Source organism: Bidens hawaiensis, unplaced genomic scaffold (assembly GCF_021521415.1).
Source record: "Bidens hawaiensis isolate Kalapana, Puna unplaced genomic scaffold, B.hawaiensis_p1.1 tig00025964_1, whole genome shotgun sequence".
In the NCBI taxonomy this organism is placed as follows: domain Eukaryota; kingdom Viridiplantae; phylum Streptophyta; class Magnoliopsida; order Asterales; family Asteraceae; genus Bidens; species Bidens hawaiensis.
In genome coordinates, this window is record NW_027494164.1 from 138,634 (window position 1) to 160,099 (window position 21,466).

The 21,466-nt window shown below is 35.1% G+C and overlaps 1 protein-coding gene across 1 annotated transcript; it reads left to right on the plus strand.

The window, feature by feature from the left end:
- Positions 1–17,885: 17,885 nt before the first annotated feature.
- On the plus strand, positions 17,886–21,247 carry LOC143572541 (uncharacterized). The gene is made up of 2 exons (XM_077057679.1): positions 17,886–20,529; positions 20,817–21,247. The coding sequence occupies exons 1-2, from the start codon at positions 17,886–17,888 to the stop codon at positions 21,215–21,217; spliced, it is 3,045 nt and encodes a 1,014-aa protein (XP_076913794.1). The 3' UTR covers positions 21,218–21,247.
- Positions 21,248–21,466: the final 219 nt, after the last annotated feature.

Consider the following 21,466-nt stretch of genomic DNA (forward strand, 5'->3'; position numbering starts at 1 on the left):
ATAATATTAAATTAGTATCTTATAAGCTACTGAGTGATCAGTCGCTTACCGATATATTCCGTCGTAGATTGAGGTGTGATGCCTTTTAGATAGAGAGTTTCACTATCAACATTAGGTTAGGTTGCCTCAATTGTTAGCTCCGCATGGGATTCAAGAAGAAAGTGTAATGGGTTCCCCGAAGCTAGGAGGTCGGTACGAGGAGAGAAAGAAGAAATAGATTTATTCGTTTTTTCAAATTTAGAAAATTTTTAAATGCAAATAATGATTAAAATGGAATGTTTATTCATTAATTTTAACACTATTTAATATATAATTTAAGAGTTCTGTAATTATACTCATCATATATATATATATACACAAAACTCGATTATATATAAACCTATATGCGTGTGTGGTTATGCGTGCCATGTGTAGATATCTATACTATATATAATACATAAGTAAATGACAAATTAAAAACGGTTGTTTTAAGGGATTTACAATTTTCAATGCATAAAGTACATGTGTATAAATGGGCAAAGTGGTCTTTTAAACACAATCCACCCATGTTTATTTGATTTCGACAAATATAATTTCAATTATGGTATCCCAACTTTATTTAAATTTTGTTAATTTAAGAAATAGTTACAACTTTGACCCCTCATGTTTACCCACTTTTAACTTAACTATATCCTTTTTCATTTTAATCTTATATGTTTTACAAAAATATAATTAAAAAGTCACAACATATTTAAACGGGCTTATTTTTGTCGACGTTTTGATATAAATTTTTTTCAACTTAGGTGGACGGTTGAAATGTACAAGTTATTAGTTTATGAACGTACAAGTATTTTAAATGATAAATGTTTACAATTTGATGTTCTCATTAGTTACATATCTAACCCATTATCTATTTGATGATAAAAAAACATAAATAAAGTTGTTACAACTAAAAATGTTTCCCATGATGTCATATAATTATATGCTTACTAATATATTCTATACAAATATTATTCAACTTTATTCTTTTTTTTCATTTTATATGTTATATAAAATTATGATTAATAGTATTCAAATTACATAAATATCAAGATAATCAAGATGAAGCTTTAATTTGGAGCTGAGCTGAGTTGGCTTGGTGTAAAGTTCGAGTCGAGCTATCCTTGGCTAGCTAACAACCTTAAAATGTTATTCTCCGCTACATCATGCAGGCACTTGACTAATTTTTATATATATATGTGTAGGTATATATTTTAAAATAAATAAAAAAATATACATTATTGTGTTTTGTATAACATTTGAAGACATTCACCTTGAGCAACCTCTACCAATTTCTTATCTTAAAATTGATATCTTAATTGGTGTTAAACAAACACTTGTAAATTGCTATAAAATATATTTGTGAAGCATGGTGGTTTTATAATTGTTTTAAGATCTATCCGAATTTCACAATGAATCCATGTTGTTAATTATTTGTTTTTCAGAATAATAATCAATAATATATTACGAGTTTTGGACTTTTATCTAGGGAAAATTCCCAAAATAGCCCTTCTGAGGAGAGAGAATTTTCAAAATGGCACGTCAAATTTCAAATTCTCATAATAGCCCTCCAAATCCATCTCCCACGTGACATTGGGAAATTCCCCTTGACTTTTCAATGGCCAATCATAATATGCCACTTGTCAATGCCTCCCACCTACCACGCGATTTTCTGGTCAAATCCGTCTTTAACATCAAATCTTACCTGATGAAAACCATCTTTAACGTGATGTTTCAAATGGTTTCCGTCTCCCACGTGAGTTTTCAAAAGTGTGGTTTTCTAAGTTTTATGAAATTCATCTCCAAAGTTGAATTTCAACTTTATTTCATCTACAATCATCTTCATCATCTTCTTCATCCAACTCTCACCATTTCCTCCACCACCTAATGCTACCGGACACCACCACCACCACCGTCTGGATGGATGGCGATGACGAAACCCCATCATGGTCACCCACCACCACCAAGTCCTCACACATGACACCACCACTTACGATTCTCTCACCACCCTTAAATCCAAACTCGAAACCGAATGGTGGTGGCTGTGAGAGTGATACCATTCGTTGGTGATCACCGGAAGTAATGTTTCAGGCGAAATCCCAAGTGGGTTTGGTTTATTAACGAATCTTGAAGATGTTACACTTTTCGGCAACAAGCTCGCCGGAATCCTACCGGAAAACATGTCAAAGTTAAAAAAATTTGAATTCATTATAATCAATCTAAATTTTTCGCCTTTACCTAGCCTGACATATGTTTATCCCAAATTTAATGAATCATCATCAAGTCCCTTATCAACTAGAGGCATGCCATCCATCAAAAGTGGGAGAACATAAACATGGTTTTTGGTAAGATTATGAGAAAGTGGAAGAAGATGATGAAATAAGTTTATATTCATATGAAAATCATCTTGGCAATTGCATTTTAATCGAAATACGTCTCCGGAGTTGAAATTCATTTGAAATTCATCTTTGGAAAACTCACCTGGAAGACGGAAACCATTTGAAACATCACGTTAAAGATGGTTTTCATCATGTAAGATTTGATGTGAAATCCAACGTGTAAGACGGATTTGACCTGAAAAGTTGCGTGGTAGGTGGGAAGCATTGACAAGGGGCATATTATGATTGGTCCTTGAAAAGTCACGTGGAATTTCCCAATTTCATGTGGAAGACGGATTTGGAGGGCTATTATGGGAATTTGAAATCTGGCGGGCCATTTTGGAAATTCCCTCTCCTCAGAAGGGCTATTTTGGGAATTTTACCTAAATCTAGTGTACCAATGTGATTTGACAATTCTACAACTTAACATTATTACTCGAGATTAACGTCAAAATAAGTAAATTAAATGCTTTCATTAAAATAAAAAATTCGCCTATATCGGGACAAAATCAAAGTACTTAGATTTTGATCATGTGGAATTGTGGATGGATTAAGACCTCATCTCTCGAACACATTACCTCAAAGCACTTACTCATGAATACATTACATATTTTTTCACAGATGATGTGTAAATCTAAAATCCAACAATATTATAAAAAGGAACCAGTAACTCGGTGTTTAAGTTCAACAAAAAAAATACACACAAATCTTATCATCGTCGCGCCGCTATTTCTAGGCATGTGAGTCTACCTCAAAACAATTGAGTATGCAAATCAGTGTTTATAACCATGTGATTTTCTGTGAAAACTTGAAAATTTCTGTAATCATACAACTAAGCACAACCCCTAATGCATAGGCGTGCCTAACTACTTTCCCACATGGATGTTTGATGTATGGGTGAAAGTATGCGATTATAGGATGTAATCTTTTGCGTTTTATTTGTTAATATGTTTCAAACGCGAGTACTTTGAGCGGTTTTTTGTTTACAAGTGCTCAGAGCTTAACGAAACTAATTTGGAGAATTTATATGCGATGGAAATGAAATTAATGATACATTATACGATAGAGAATTGAAATACGAAGACGTGGCTGCAAACGGGGAGGAAAACGGAGTTGGAATGAAGATTTTATAAAGAAAATGATGTTCGGAAGTGATTCGTGCACACCTAAAGTAAAACGGGCATATCCGAGGCTAGAAAATGAGTTACGGAACCCATAATATACGAATTTTGGGTTTCTAGACGAGAAGAATATGAAAATGGCATAATGGGATCCGTAAGGCAGTGACAAAGGGCCGTAGCCTACGGCTCTGGCGTAGGCTACGGTGGCCTACGGCCGGGTCTGACGAGAAATCATTTTTTCTTGTTTTTCTTTCATATTTAAGCCCAATTAAACCCTATGTCGAAAATGCTTCAAACCTTAACATCTTTGGGAGATTTTGGGGCCATTCTCCACCATCCTAACACCTACCACTAAGGGTGGCAAACCCAACCCAAATCGATTGTTTTGGGTCAAGATTGATAAACTTTAAAAGTAAATGGGTTAGGATGGATCATAAAAATTCTTCAAGTGGAGTAGGATGTGTTGGAAATATACAAATGAGTTTCATTTATAGGTTAAAATGGGTCAAAACAAAATATCCAAGTTATCCAAAATTTATCTAATTCAAAATACCAAAACTATCACGTGCGAAACAAAACTCACCCGAAACCCAAAAAACTGATCAACACGAAACAAAAACCCCAAACCGACTAAAACGAAACAAAAATACAATAACGAAACTGAACCGGAATTAAAAACGACCAAAACGAAACAAAAAAAAACGGAATGAAAACGAAAAACTGACCAAAACGAAACAAAAAAAGTGAAATGCAACCGAAAAGTTAACCAAAACTAAACAAAAACACTTAATCGACCAAACCGAAACAAAACTGAATCAAAATAGAAAAACGACATAAACAAAACAAAAAAAAACGTTATGAAACCGAAAAGTTGACCAAAACGAAATGCAACTGAAAAGCTGACAAAAACAAAAAAAAAACATTGAACCGACTAAAACGAAACAAAAACTCGAAATGAAACTCAATTGAAATAGAAAAATGACAAAAATGAAACAAAAAAACCGATATGAAATCGAAAAGCTGACCAAAACGAAAAAACGGAGTGCAATTGAAAAAGCTGATCAATACAAAACAAAAACACCAAATGGACCGAAACGAAACAAAAAAAATGAAACTGAACCGAAATAGAAAAACAACTAACACGAAACAAAAAAAACGAAATGCAACTGAAAATCTGACCAAAACATAACAAAAACACTGAACCGACCAAAACGAAACAAAAAAAAATGAGACGAAACTAAACAGAAATAGAAAAACGACCGAAACGAAATAAAAAAACTGAATTAAAACTGAAAAACTGACCAAAAGGAAACATAAAAAAACTAAATGCAATTTAAAAATCGGACCAAAACGAATCAAAAACACCGAACCGACCAAAACGAAACAAAAAACTGAGACGAAATTGAACCGAAATAGAAAAACGACCAAAACAATACAAAAAACCGATATGACACAGAAAAACTGACCAAAACGAAAAAAAAAAGTGAAATGCAATCAAAAGACTTACCAAAACGAAACAAAAAAACTGAAACGTAGCCAACCAAAATAAAACAAAATGAATCGAAACGAAACAAAAAAAACGTAATGAAACCGAAAAAACTGACTAAAACAAAACAAGACTGAAACCGAAAAAACCAAGAAATCGAAACTGAGCAGATACCGAAACCGACCAAAATGAAAAAAATAAACCGAACCGGAAAATAAACCCGAAAAACTCAAACCTGAACCCGTACATAACGGGTGTTTTTTTTAATGAACGAGGATGATGTGGGAAACATTTTAGTTATTTTACATTTTGCGTTTTTATTTATATTTTGAGTTATTATTTTTTTAATTGTTTTTTTGAATATTTTTTGGAGGGGTTTTTAAAACCCTTTGTAATGTCAACATTCACTTGGGTCAAAATGGGTTAGCTTTACCTATCTTGACTCATATCCATCATAACCCTCTATTTTAAAAATCCATCCTGACCCCATACTCATCCTGAGCCATCACCCAAATCCAACCCAACCCACTCACATTGCCACCTCTACATACCACTCACCACAATCATCCATGTTCTCATCATCTCAACCAAGAATCAAGTTTTCCAAGATGCTTATGCTAGGCTAATGTTTTTGTGACCATCTCCGGGTGTAGGGTTGTGTTTGTGATTAGACATTGTTGTATTTTGAACCTTAATATTGGATTTGGATTTGGTTAATCATTCGGTTAGTTGAATCTTTACGTTTGCTTGTATGATTAAACAGTTTTTCGTAATTGAATGCTTAAGATTGTATCAGTTAATTGGTTTGAGGTCATCAACATTTAGAATTAAGTTATTATCGTCATTGACCCATTTATAATTAACCATAGCATTGACTTCATTCATCAATACCTAAAACTAGTAATCAATTAGATTATTATTCAGCTGTGCCAGTTGTTCGGATTAAGTTTTAATAATTAGCAGAGCCAAATATTTAGTCTTTTGCTTATTAATTCAAACAAAGAGATTTCCAAATAGGTTTAATTAATTTTCCAACTTGCTTCACAACCTGAAACTTGGAGATTGATTATTTCCTCATAACTGTTTACAAATAAAGTAACATTGTTTTTTCTTAACAAATCTTCAAAACCGCTTGACATCGTCTGTCCACTCAGTTTAATAGTTTATAAATTATGAATTTGATTAGCATTTTCCACTAATTTCCTGTGAATTCGGCACCTTACTTTCCCTTGCTAGTAAATGTATTTTATAAATGTTTTTGATTGACCTTTCGACATCGATCAAAATGGCGTCGTTACCGGAGAATCAACGCGCAAAGTGCTAGTTTATTGTTTTGTTTACTTATTGTTTAATTGTATTTTTGTCAGTTTTACGTTTGGTATTTGTGTGTCTCATGTGTGTAGGTAACTCAAGATGATGTGGAGTCGGGTCTATGACCCACATGAAGGATATAAAGTCGTGGAGGATGATGACTCATACCATCCACATTCATATCATGAACCACCTTCAGCAAACTCTCAAGGCTTCTACAATTCAGATAATTATAACCAAAGGAACCTCAACTAGCAGGGTCGTAACTTGCGGTACCAGAATTATTCACCACCTCCACTAGATTATCAACACAATTACAAGTCAAGTGAATATGATAGTGATGGACCTGAAACGCCAACATTTGTATGTTACCGAGAGGAGGAAGACTACTATTATGATGAGTACCCCCAACCGATATACAAAGAAGACCCTCAATATTATAATCATTGATGTACCTATCAAAGGAATTATCAGCAAGATCAAGAAGACTCCTCGGATAACAAAGAAGAGTCTACTCAAGAGATTATGGAGTTATTGAAGAAAATGAAGGCAGATCAAGAGACTTAGAATAGTAATCAAGAGGCTCAGAATAAGGCTTTGAATCAAAGGTTACAACTCCAGGAAACGTTTAATGCTACTCAAGATAAACTGGTGAGTCAACTATTAGAAGATGTGGCTTAAATTAAACGAGAACGAGAGAAATTGGTTAGTGGTGTTGTTGTGGATGATGAAGTGATAGATGAGGTTCAGGGGCTTTCAGAGCATAAAGTGGAGGAAGATGTGGTGGATATTAACACCACACCAGCTCTGTTAATCATTGAAGAGTCAAAAAGTGCAATGGTTGTGATTGAAGATGATGATATAGAGGGAGAGAGTTCAATTTTTTTAGGTCATGAAGTTGAAAGTTTAGACCCGGTTGAAGACATAACAACCTTTGAAAGGCCGTTGATTGAAGTAGACCATGTGAATCCTGATTGTTCTCCCATACTAGTCACACTGATAAATGAAGTTTGGCGAAATATTGCAAGTTCAATAAAAAGAAAGGTGAGTCTAAAAGACCTTGAGCAAAATTTGATGAAATGGCTTTGTATTCGGTCTACACGAGTATTAACCATGAGAAATAAGGTGTGGGTCCGACATGTCACTTACCGAGATTACATGGGGAACTCGGTGGGAAAATGTTCAGTTCACCCCCGATCAACATCTGACGCTTCAAAGATAAGAAATAATGTGCGGGCTAGACGTGTTAACTACCGGGCATATGTTGGAAATTCTGAAGGTAAAGGTGCATTCACATCGGCCCGTTTTTGTTTATCAGGCGTGCTAAACATGAAGAAGGAAGTAGAGCCGATGCGTGTAATTTATTTGGGAAATTCGGTAGGTAAATGTTCCATTAGACCACCATAATTGCTAAATCAGGTAACGGCCCGGCTGAAGACCTTAACAAAAACTTAGCGCTGACCGGGAGGCAATTATTTTTAGTTTTTGTTTTGTTTCGTTTTATTTTTATTTTTTTGTACTTTTTTAATTGTTTTATTTCAAGCTTACCACTGTAGTAAAAGCCAAGTGTGGGGATGCCACACGGAACCGTCGGAGTTTTATAGTGTTTCGGTGAAAAAAGTATATGTTACGAGGTTCAAGTTGTCTGACGTGCTATCATGTTCCTTTTGCTATGGTTAATTCAGGTACGTGTATATTTTTGTTGTATTTGAACTTTGTGGGTGTTGTTCACTATAAACCCTCAAGAGACCGTACTCATCCACCCGGGCTACCGGGGGGTTTAAAGGGCTGTTGCATATGCTAAATTGTAAGGCCCCGTTCCCAGTAACCCTACTTTAGCGTCAGATTTACTCATAAACACAGTTCTACCAATCAGAGTTTATTAAAACTTTTCGCGGAATATAAAAACATCAATCATTCGTTACAAAACATTTGATCTTTCCTTTAAAACCATAACATAAAACATCATATTTACAACATCATTTCTTCTATCTTCAGATGCCAGCCGTTCAATCCATGCCATGTGTCATCCTCATGCTAACTCCTCAGTCTACTCACATGCGTGCATACTAAAATTCAGCTACGCTGAGTGAGTTCTAGTTAATCAAGCAACTTATCATACAACCATTACATGCAATCATATATGTATCGAAAGACACATAGTCCGTTGTCTGACATGTTCCTTACCGCTTAACCACTTAATTGTCCCCTACGTCTTAGCCACTTGTTTACGAAAGCACATAGAGGCTTACCCTCCCACGCACTCACGTTATGCCACTTAATGACGGAGGCACGTATAGGCTTACCCTACCACGCACTCACGTCATGCCACTTTAATAACGAAGGCACGTATAGGCTTACCCTTCCACGTACTATCGTCATGCCACTAACACCCTTACTAGACCCTTGCCACTTCTAACACACTCTACCTCTGCTTGTCTACAGCACACTTTCTATCATTACATCGTTTACATAATAACCAAGTTACATAATAACATTTACACACACTAGTAACCACTTAGAGGTCATTCCCATTGGCGGTACGTGTGATATCCGAAGATCGTTCACGCATCGACAAGCATTCATTCATAATATAATACATACTATCACATCAATCATTATAGCATACACTTACCACCTAAGTTAAGTGTATTCACACTTCACATCGAGTATGCACACAGCCCCGAAAACATAACAAGGAATTGGGGCTAGAAACTCACCTGAGTTCGGTTACGTTTTCTGTTAATGGTTATCCTTTTCTTGAGCTGTGCGCGACTAACTGTTTAATAAAATGCAATATTAAATACCGCTCTAGTCATTCTCATTGCTACTTAATTAGGCTTACATGTCTAAGCCGGTTTTACTTCATTGAATCTTTATCCGGTTAGTTAATCGTTACTCGTTAACCTTTAAAGGTATCTTTCATAAATTATCAAAGTCCAAGGGCTATTATGTAATTATATCATTCTTTTCTAAGTTCGGGAACCATTCTGTAATTCTGCCAAACTTCTAGTTCGTTATACATCCCTTAACGAATGAGGTTTTTAACGAATGAACCTCATTCGTTATAACGAACTGACTATAATAACGAACTGTCCTTGTAACGAACTGGACCTTTAACGAACTGAACCCTTAACAAATTGGGGGTTCATTCTTCAGTTCTTCCTTAACGAATTACTTAACGAATTGGAGCTTCTTCTTTACTTATCCTTAACGAACTGCTTCTAGTTCGTTACTTCCTCTTAACGAAATGGATTAACGAATTGCCTTCTAGTTTGTTAAGTCACCGCTAACGAACTAGGGTTAGGTCAGAATGTCAGAGAACATTCTATGACATCCTTACCTCGTACAACCAACTCCGGCGCCGCCTTCGCCGGAAAACCGGGATATCGCCTGAAAAACGATATCTCAGCCGTTTCACCACTGTTTTCACCGTTTTTCGTCACGTTCGATCCAGATCTGAGCTAGGGTGCCCCTAAGCTCATCTTAGGCTCGGTTTATATCCGATTCCACCCGGATCTCATAACTTTAACGGTTTAAGGTGTCGGCTCGTCGTTTCGTGACTATATCTAACGGGTTTGGATCTCTACAATAACATACTATCATTACCTTGGGTTGATGCTTGGTTTATTCTTGCTATTTCGGCTAGAGAGAGAGTAGGATGAGAGAGAGCTAAGTGTGTGTTTTGGTGGTGTATGGAATATGTGAAATGAAAGGATTAAAGGGTGATTTAAGGCTTAAATATAATGGGTCATGGGCTTGAGCCCATGGTCCATCTTCCTTCCTTATTAACCCAAGTCCCATATCCATTACCCAACACTAGCCCGACCCATACTAACTCCTACTTATTTTATTATTTCCCCACTAACCCAAGTAAACTTTCTCACCAATAATAATTAATATAATTAATATTATTTTTAGAAATTTCGGGATGTTACATAAATTCAATCGTGATTCCTACGAAAGTGAGTTAGGTATTTTAACATATTTACTCGTTTAACAAATTTAATAATGAAGTTTATTTAACTCGACTTGGTAATTAAAATTAACAATTTTGCAAACAGTTTAAAAGGCCTATTCTAATATTGTGAGAAGCATGTTTCTACACGGGTGAGAGTTTGCAGATATTGTTGAGTGAGTTGGGGAGACAGGTTCGTTTCGAGCAATCACGAATGCACACGAGTTACTAATTGCTATATCAGGTGATTTCGTTTTCATAATTTTCTTTGTTTTGCTAGTTTGTTTGTTAAAAGTATATTTGTATAAATTGTTATGACCATCACATTAAGCCCGGTTTTAAAATTAATAAGCAGTAAATTTTAACCCTGTCCTCGTTAATGTTCTTTTAAAAGTTATATTTTTAAACATCGAGAACAATGTCAACCTCAAGTGTGGGGATGGGGGAAATTGAATTTTTGCCTTAGAGTTGCTTGATTGTGCGCAAAAGCCGAAATTGTAACTTGTTAATTGTTAGTATTAATGCCAAGTAGAGGTCTTTGGTCATGGTCAGTTTTTAAGCTTCTCGAAAGTCTTCCCATGCAAATATTTTTCAAAAATTGAAAATTAAAATGGACCGTTTAGATGGGGATAACGAGTCATGGGGATGGGTGCACATGTTTCATATCGGCAGCCTAGTTCCTCCGGTATATGTGTGATATTTGTTTTATATACAATACACATATAATATATAGTATATACGTATGTCATATGAGTGTCATTATAGAGAGTAACCAGTATGTCCATGATATCTAGAACTTGGCTGTCTCATGCATTTTGAGATCTTAATACCACCACCTGTATGGAGAAATAAGATTGTAGAAAACCCACTTTATATTGGCCTTACATATAAAAATAAAAATATAAAATAATACTCCCTACCCTACATTATCCCTTAGGATCTAAGTTTGTGTGTTTTCCCTTTAATTTGCTAAACCCACATTATAAACAGTGTGAGCCTTGGCCTTTTGTTTTAACCATGTGGATGAAACCTGGTATGTTAGGAGTTGTATATAAGTTGTTTGACGAGCATAGTACACATTGTACGTATGTCTCGGGTCAGTTGTTTGTATATATTGATGTTAGTATTTGTTAAAAAAATATAAAAAAAGAAAGAAACAAAAAGTTGGAAAATCAATGAAAAGCTCAAAAAGAGTCAATGTTTGAGTCAGTATTGTTTGTAAATAATAGTGAGTGTGGTTGTTTGTTTGTTGAATAAAATGGGGTTGATCCACCATAAGCTACTAAATAGACCTGTTTCCACACCCTAACCCAAGCCACATCAAAACCCTTAGTTCTATTCTCTATGCAACTAGTGGGTAATGGGTGGAGATATGACTTGCTTCCAAGCTTATTACTTTGTGTTCATACTCGGTATAGAGGGCAGAAAGATACTTGCACATTGTTTGCTGGTCCAGATATTAAACTAAGAGAAGAGATATTATATTATGAGGGATGTGAACATGTGTGTCTTAACCGGAAACAAAGTACACTTGTTTGGGCAGTTCCATAGTTTTAAATGCATTACTAAATTATTTGGTGGGTTATCAACCTTGACAGTGTCAGTTCTTGGGAATTGGGTATGACCTTATACCTCACTAGTATTAATACTGATAACTGATGAACCATCGATCGAGGTGTATGTGTTGCATGAGAGTTTGATTGAGGGAAAGCAAAATGTAAGTGTGGGGATGTGTTGTATGGGTGAAAGTATTCGATTATAGGATGTAATCTCCTGCGTTTTATTTGTTTATATGTTTCGAACGCAAGTACTTTGAGTGGTTTTATGTTTACAGGTGCTCAGAGCTTAACGGAACTAATTTGGAGAATTTATGTGCGGTGGAAATGAAATTAATGATACATTATGTGAGAGAGAATTGAAATACGAAGATGTGGCTGCAAACGAGGAGGAAAATGGAGTTGGAACGAAGATTTTATAAAGAAAATGATGTTCGAAAGTGATTCGTGCGCACCTAAAGTAAAACGGGCATATCCGAGGCTAGAAAATGAGTTACGGAACCCATAATATACGAATTTTGGGTTTCTCGACGAGAAGAATATGAAAATGGCATAATGGGATCTGTAAGGCAGCGAATAAGGCCCGTAGCCTACGGCCCTGGCGTAGGCTACGGCCGGGTCGGACGAGATATCGTTTTTTCTTGTTTTTCTTTCATATTTAAGCCCAATTAAACCGTAGGTCGAAAATGCATCATACATTAACATCTTTGGGCGATTTGGGGGCCATTCTCCACCATCCTAACACCTACCACTCACCACAATCATCCATGTTCTCATCATCTCAACCAAGAATCAAGATTTCCAAGATGCTTATGCTAGGCTAAAGCTTTTGTGGCCATCTACGGGTGTAGGGTTGTGTTTGTGGTTAGACATTTTGGTATTTTGAACCTTAATATTGGATTTGGATTTGGTTAATCATTCGGTTAGTTGAATCTTTACTTGTGTTTGTATGCTTAAACAGTTTTTTCGTAATTGAATGCTTAAGATTGTATCAGTTAATTGGTTTGAGGTCATCAACATTTAGGATTAAGTTCTTATCGTCATTGACCCATTTATCATTAACCATAGTATTGATTTCATTCATTAATACCTAAAACTGGTAATCATTTAGATTATTATTCAGCTGTGCCAATTGTTCGGATTAAGTTTTGATAATTAGCAGAGCCAAATATTTAGTCTTTTGCTTATTAATTCAAACAAAGAGATTTCCAAATTTGGTTTAATTACTTGTCCAACTTGCTTCACAACCTGAAACCTGGAGATTGGTTATTTCCTCATAACTGTTTACAAATCAAAGTAACATTGTTTTTTGCTTAACAAATCTTTCAAACCGCTTGAAATCGTCTGTCCACTTAGTTTAAAATTTTATAAATTATGAATTTGATTAACACTTTCTACTGATTCCCTGTGGATTCAACACCTTACTTGCCCTTGCAAGTAAAGGTATTTCATAAATATTTTTGATTGACCTTTCGACATTGATCAATGTTGAAGAACACTTAATCCATAATTGACACGTAGTTGTGTGGTACTATTTATTGACGGTTATGAATACATAATTTAGGTTAATGTATTTAGTGAGGCAGATCTATCATTATTACAATCGCAAAAAAGTTTAGTATTTCCTCAAATTTTTAGTAAAGTAAGTTAGATTAACTCGAATATGTGACAACAATTAAAGATCCTTCCATCCACCGTTACTTTTATTATACTTCTTTTTTTTTCATAACTTTAGAGTTGATCTTTTCTTGATATTATTTTATTTTGTTGTAATATTTTTCATCTATTTCTCGTTCTGTATGGCTCGAACCCCATCCAATTTAGTCGGAATATACACCATGATGCTTTACACTTAACTAGTTAACTGGTGGGTGTCATCACTTTTTTTAACATCAAAATCTTCCACCAAAAACCCCTAACCTTGTATTTGCGAAAATTTGAACCTGTCACCTCGAATATGGAGGGACAAACACTATACCACTAGACCATTAGATCATGAGTGGTTGGTGTCGTTAATGAACAGACATAGGATTTATAAATGTAATGTCGCTTCGTGGCTAATTATGAATAATTGATTGTACGTTGATCAAAGAAGTGTTGCTTGAAATTAAGTTGGAAGATACTCGATTAATTCAAATCACTTGAGCAACTACATACAAGAAAACTTTTAATGCTAATTAATCCATTTGACGCGGTTCGGTTCCTTAAGCGGGTTCAGCAGGTGGTCAGCAGTAACTCCACCCATGCTAAAGGTAACGTTGTGTTTAGTAGGGTAGGGTTTGCTATTCAGAAGAGGGGTAGCGGCGCAGCTTGTTGCCCGTCTATCTGCCGTTAGTCTGTAATTGTCCCGGTGTAAATTTTAATTAATTTATGTATTTCAATGTCGTTTCACAAAAAAAAAAATTGAATATATCCTGGTCCGACACCTGTGATACCCCAAATCATGAACATATAATTATTTGGTGTTTGCCCAATGAGAGGTTTAACGTAAAAAGTATCTAGTATATTTAATAGGAGAGGGCTGACAACATGAGCTCCTTTAGTTAGACTGTTTCTAACGCTATAGCCTATATCTCATTCTTCCCACAAGAAGATCCATTAAACATGTCACAACAGTCACATATGCTTTTTACCTATTCACATTTTACACATTACACTACAATACCCATAATCATACATGCAACCTACTTTTAGTATATTTTTTTTAATTAAAGTGAAAGAAAAAGAGTGGAAAGTCACGGATGCACACTAGAAGTGAGCAAATGGTATCGGATACCGGTACTATATCGGGTACTTTCGGTACCAATCCGTTACCCACCTTTGCAGGTTTCGTGATCGGACAGTACAATACCGTTACACTTTGATACCGATTTTTTTCCTTCGTATTGTACTGACCATGTTTAGTACCGATACTTATTTTTGAAGATTTTTTGTATCAATATTAGTATTTTCGGTATCAGTACCAAGCACATCCCTACTCACTACGAGCTTTAATTTGCACTTTGCATTGTTCTATGTATTTGATAAACCCGTCACTTAAGTTACCACTATTTTTGTTCTAATATTTATAACTAGCTTTTGAACCCGTGTATTACACGAGATTTATCAAGTGATAAAAATAAATAAGATCATAATTTCAATTGAAATACTTACGAATTAATTTAACATAAAAAGTAAAACTTATAAATTATATTTTTTTCCAGTTCACAATTTATGAAATGTATCTTTTTTATATTTCACCCCGTGTACGACACATGATAGAAAATATGAACTTAATTAATTTATCGTGTAATAATATTTAAAAGATAATAACTAATGTGTATAGCCAATAATCTAGATCACAATGTCTTTAAACAATATAAATGCATACATAAAAATATATATTTTCTGTAATGCTGAAAACAACCACCAACCTAAAGCGTTAAGTAAATGAGAGAAAAAAAAACTATTTTATCCCTAGTGGAAAAAACAAAAAAAAGTTTACAAAAAGTACTAAAATAGCATGATTTTAAAAACGTTAGGTGTTTATTTGCATGAAATTTTAAAAAGGTACTAAGTTGCATAGTGGGTCAAACCTCGGGTATTTAAAGAACTCAATGATGAATAAAATCCACACTATGTTATAACCCAATTGACAAAATGATTTTGACCCATGATCCATAGATATCTAGAACGAATAAGATGAGAGATTAGGATTTAGGAGAAATGTAGACTTGACATCTAAGATTAAACATTTTCTTTTATTAGTATTGTAAGATTGTATTTAACTGGACTTTGTAAATTTTAAACATAGAATATTGAACATTGATGTATAATAAATATGGATATACCAAGTGAAGATGCAAGTTTTAGCATAAAAAGTGGAGTTGCAAGTTTTAGTGATATTTTGTATCTTGAAAAGGTACGATGGTGGATATCATGATTTTTTTTTTATTTTTTTATTACGACGCTGACATGAATTAAACGAGTTTCTTTTGAGAACTTCACTGACAATCATATTAAAATAAATATATATAAAGCATTTCTAGCCTCAACTTAAAGACATAACACGTTGATGAATATAAAAATATAATAAAAGGCATATAATCTTCTACGTTTTAGCTCAATTTAGAAAAAAGAAGAGGACACACTTCGCATATTTACAGTATGTTTTTCTGTGAAGGCTTGTAAAATATTTAAAAAACATTCAGTTGAGGAACAATAGGAAATGTTTTACAAGGCGGAATATACGGCAAGTTAAAGACAATATTTTAGGATACGATACACACTTATTTAAAAAGTTACATAAATTACGAAACGGTTGATTGCCATTACATATTTACATCACATGTTTGCTCTTCTCTATCCCTTGCATAGGCAACTTTCGGTAATCCATCTAACACAAAGTCAACTTAAACTTTTCATCCACTTTATTATATACCATTTTTATTTTTTTTAAATATAAATATATGAAAACCATATGGTAAAGGTTTATATATATATATATATATATATATATATATATATAAGGAGACAAAAACGAGAATTGTTAGAAATATTTGTGGTTCAAAAAAATCATAACTCAAAATATAAAAAACGGAAAAAGTTAAAAAAAAAAGGAACCAAAATGTTTCCTCCGACTTTCTCGTTAAAAAAAGGACAAAAATGACACAAGCTTGAGGGAAAAAACACAATGACGAGAATAAACAAAAAACACAATGATAGATAAAAAAACATATTATATCGCAAAATATAAAACAGTATCAAACAAAACATAATACAATTTTGAGTAATATAACACAACATCAAAGAAAAATCATATAATGTCTAGGAAATAATACATACTTTGTCTTTTTCTAAATATACAATGAACGACGAAAATAAACAAAAAACACAATGATAAATAAACAAATACAATGATATTTTTTTCCAACATTTTGTCTTTTTTAACGAGAACGACAGGAAAAAGATTATAATTTTTTTTGTTTTGTGTTGATTTATGTTTTAAGTTATGATAGTTTTTATTATTTTTCTATTATTTTTTAAAGTTTTTCTTATAACTACAAATCTTTCTCATCCATATAATTTCCGTCTCCTTTTATAGAGTAATTTGTCCCATCACACGATATACAAGTATGCGACGGATATAGAAAAAACAAATAAAATAGTATATTAGTTACAAACCGCTTTTTTATATAATAAAATATTTCATATAAAATTGAACTTAACACATGTTTTATCACAACATAAAAACTTTTAGTTTAAAGTGTAATTATATTTAGAGTACTTACTAATATAGCTCATATGTTTTGGTCCATTTAACCCTTTTCAGCACATAAAAAGCAGAATCTTTTAAACTTTCAATATAAAAAATACATTCTTTTAAAATTTCAATATCTGACGTTTTTATAACGATTTTAACTATTAACATTAACACCGACTTTGTAATTTTTCTCATGTTATGTCTAGAGATGATTTATGTAAATCAGTAACACAAAGTATGCAAGGCGTGAGTGTTATTTACTTAAATCAATATATAAAAAATAATAACATTCAATACATTTTTCAGAAAACGTTAATCACAAAGTCGTTAAAAATGATACATCTTTAAAATTTTATTTTTTTATTATAATTGTTCTTTTTAGCTGTATACACAAAATAAAAACATTAAAAAATGTAATTTAATTATTTTAACTATTTCGATATATACAATTAACTTTAATAGTTGATAACTATAACATGCAACATTTGTTGTGAATACAAACCGGAAAACATCATGTGAGGCAAAATAAAAATAAAAAAAAAAAGTAAAAAAAGAAGGAAAATTTGAAAAGAAAAAGTAAGAGGGAAAAGAGGAAGGTGTGAATGAATAGAAGTGTGTGTGAGAGTGATAATAAGGAAAGAAAGAAGACATACCGGTTGGAGAGCGTGGGTTCTTTCTTTCTTGACACCAAACTAACCCCACTCAACAGCACAATCATCATGAATCATCCTCTGCATCATTCCTAAAAAGCACCAACCATATAAACCCCTCTTTATTCTCACTCTCTTTTCAATTCTTTCTCATTCTCATTCTTCATGGACCACCGTTCTCCTACTCCTACTCCACCACACTTGCTGTTTATGTTTATGTTTATGTTCTTTTGCTCCTTCTCAACCGCTCTTCCAACCGAGCTTCTTTCCTTATTATCTCTTAAATCATCGTTAAAAGACCCGCTCAATACATTTCATGAATGGGGAGCCGCTAAACCCAAAACCGAAACCGAGACCGTTTGGTGCTTGTGGCCAGGTGTCGTTTGTGACGTAGACACAAACCGGGTGCTTTCATTGGATATCTCTGACAGAAACCTCTCTGGGACTATTCCGGAGAGTATAAAATACTTAACCGCTTTACGTTACTTGAATATTAGTGGGAACCAGTTCACCGGTCCCCTTCCAACCGCGTTATTCGAGATTCCGTTGCTTCAAGTTTTGGATATCAATCATAATCTCTTCAGTTCACGGTTTCCACCGGGGATTTTGAAGCTCAAGTTCCTTACGTACTTTGACGCGTATAGTAACAGCTTCGTCGGCCCATTGCCAACGGAGTTTGTACGATTAAGGTATCTCGAGCATTTGAATCTCGGTGGAAGCTATTTTGAAGGTGAGATTCCGACGAGTTACGGCGGTTTTCAGCGGCTTAAGTTTCTGCAACTCGCCGGTAACGTTCTCGGCGGCGAAATTCCGGCGGAGTTAGGGCGGTTAACGTCGTTAGAGCATTTGGAAATCGGATACAACGCGTTTTCCGGCGGGCTTCCGGTGGAGTTTACGTCGTTGAATAGCCTGACGTTCCTTGATGTTTCTAACGCTAATCTTTCCGGTGAGTTTCCGATCAGTGTTACTAATTTGACGAAGCTTGAGACGTTGTATGTTTTTAGAAACAATTTTCACGGTGAGATTCCGGAGGATATCTGGAAACTGAAATCCGTAAGCATTTTTGATTTGTCGGATAATAACTTCTCCGGTGGGATTCCGGAACAAATTTCAGATCTGAAGAATGTTACGATATTGAGTCTAATGAATAATAATCTAACCGGAAGCATACCTGAAGGTGTCGGTGAGCTTCCGATGCTTCAATATCTGTTTCTCTGGAACAATTCTCTAACGGGATTGTTACCGCAAAAGCTCGGTTCGAATTCCAAGTTACAGAGACTCGACGTGTCCTCGAACCATCTCTCCGGTCCAATTCCGCCTAATCTCTGCCTCGGCAACACTTTACAGAAAGTAATTATGTTTTCTAACGAGTTTTCCGGCAGTCTTCCACCATCACTCGCGAATTGCACTTCGTTGTTACGGTTTCGGATTCAAGACAATAATCTAAACGGCTCAATTCCGGTTGGATTCGGAAGCTTACCGAATATATCGTTTATGGAGTTGAGTAAGAACAGTTTCACTGGACCGTTTCCATCCGATTTGGCCAATGCTCCTAATCTGGAGTACTTAAACGTATCGGGAAACGCCTTTCACGACGCGATACCGGAAAACATCTGGAATTCACCGAGTCTACAGGTTTTTTCAGCAAGCTTTAGTAAACTAAGAGGTGAAATACCTAAATTCGGTAGCTGTGTAAACTTCTACAAAATCGAAATCGAAGGAAACAATTTGAGCGGGGGAATACCTACTGATATTGATCATTGTGTGAAGCTAGTTTCGTTGAATTTACGAAATAATTCGATTTCAAGTGTTATTCCGTCGGAGATTTCATCTCTTCCGGAGTTAGCAGAAGTTGATTTGTCGCATAATCTACTCACCGGAAAGATTCCTTCTAGTTTCAGTAACTGTCCTTCGCTAGAAGCGTTCAACGTTTCGTACAATCACCTCACCGGACCTCTTCCTTCTTCTGGAACCGCGTTTTCGAGCCTCCATCCGTCGTCGTTCACTGGCAATGAAGGACTATGCGGCAAGGTTATTCATAAACCCTGCAAGGTCGAAATGGAAGCAGAGGTGAAACAAAGTTATCCAAAGAAGTCCAATGGAGCAATCATGTGGATTATGGCTGCAGCGTTTGGTGTCGCCCTGTTTATTCTTTTTGCAGGAATCCGTTTCTTCCGTGCAACCTACCAGCAAAGGTTGGTGACGGAAGAAACGGAGACCACGCCGTGGAAGCTAACCGCCTTCCAGCGGTTAAACTTCACAGCTGAAGATGTGGTCGAGAGCTTATCGATGACTGGGAAGATCATAGGGACGGGATCTACTGGAACCGTGTACAAAACTGAAATGCCAGGTGGCGAGATCATAGCGGTTAAGAAACTACGTGGAAAGAATAAAGAGACGATCCGACGGAGGAAAGGCGTGTTGGCTGAGGTGGAGGTGTTGGGTAGTGTAAGGCATAGGAATATTGTTAGACTGTTGGGGTGTTGCAGCAACAAAGAATGTACCATGCTGCTCTATGAATACATGCCTAATGGAAGTTTAGATGATTTGTTGCATGGGAGGGGTAAATGTGACAACTTGGTGGGGGATTGGTTCACAAGGTATAAGATCGCGTTAGGGGTGGCTCAGGGGATTTGTTACCTTCACCATGATTGTGATCCGGTGGTTGTTCACCGTGATTTGAAACCGAGTAATATTTTGCTGGATGCTGAGATGGAAGCGAGAGTGGCCGACTTCGGGGTGGCTAAGCTCATTCATTGTGATGAATCAATGTCGGTGATTGCTGGCTCATATGGATACATTGCGCCTGGTATGATTTTTACATTATTATTATTATCTTGTTATTTTATTCAACCAATGTTCATATGTGATATATTTGAAACTCAGTAAAAAATATGTGTATAGTGATTTTTTAATGACCTGTTAACCCATAAATTGATCAAAACTCGGCACGTTTAGGGACTTTAATATATAAAAATTAGCCTCGTAATTTTTTCGTTTTTTCATGACATTTTACTATGTTAAAATTAATTTGGTTTGGTATGGTATGAGCTTTTATGTAAACTATTACACTTTTGAAGCATTTAAATTATGCAGAATATGCATACACTTTGCAAGTCGATGAGAAAAGTGATATATACAGTTATGGGGTTTTGTTAATGGAGCTTATTAGTGGAAAAAGATCGGTGGATTCAGAATTCGGGGAGGGAAATAGCCTAAATGATTGGGTACGGTCAAAGGTCAAGACCAAAGAGGGTACGAAGGAGGTGTTGGATGTAAATGCGGGTGGTTCGTGTAGTTTGGTTAGGGAAGAAATGTTGCTCGTGCTGAAGGTGGCAATGTTATGTACAAGTAGAAACCCGGCTGACCGGCCTTCAATGAGAGATGTAGTGTCAATGTTGCAAGAGGCTAAACCGAAGAGGAAGTCGCCGGATGATAGTGGCAGAATAGTTATCAACGGTGGTGGAAAACCTCCGGCACAAAAGGCTAATGTTTGAATGTTAATAGACGTTTGGATCGAAGTGGTGGGAATTGGTATAGACGATAGAAGTGTTCCTTGTTTTTTATTTTAATTTTTTGGACTAGCAAGTGAAGAAATGGTGTGATTCTATTAATTATTTAGAAAAGAATGAATCACTAGTATTTATGGTAAATTGGGCTTTGTTTTAAGATGATTTTGCCTTTTTATATTGTTGTTTCTTTGTATACATGAAAAGGTAAATACTAAATTAGAAGCGAATTTTAAT

What these genes read in the sequence shown, in the direction of transcription:
- LOC143572541 (XM_077057679.1), top strand. Translation starts at nt 17,886, where the DNA reads ATGGACCACCGTTCTCCTACTCCTACTCCACCACACTTGCTGTTTATG. An exon ending in ATATGGATACATTGCGCCTG is followed by an intron (nt 20,530 to 20,816) that starts GTATGATTTTTA and finishes TAAATTATGCAG; the next exon opens with AATATGCATACACTTTGCAA.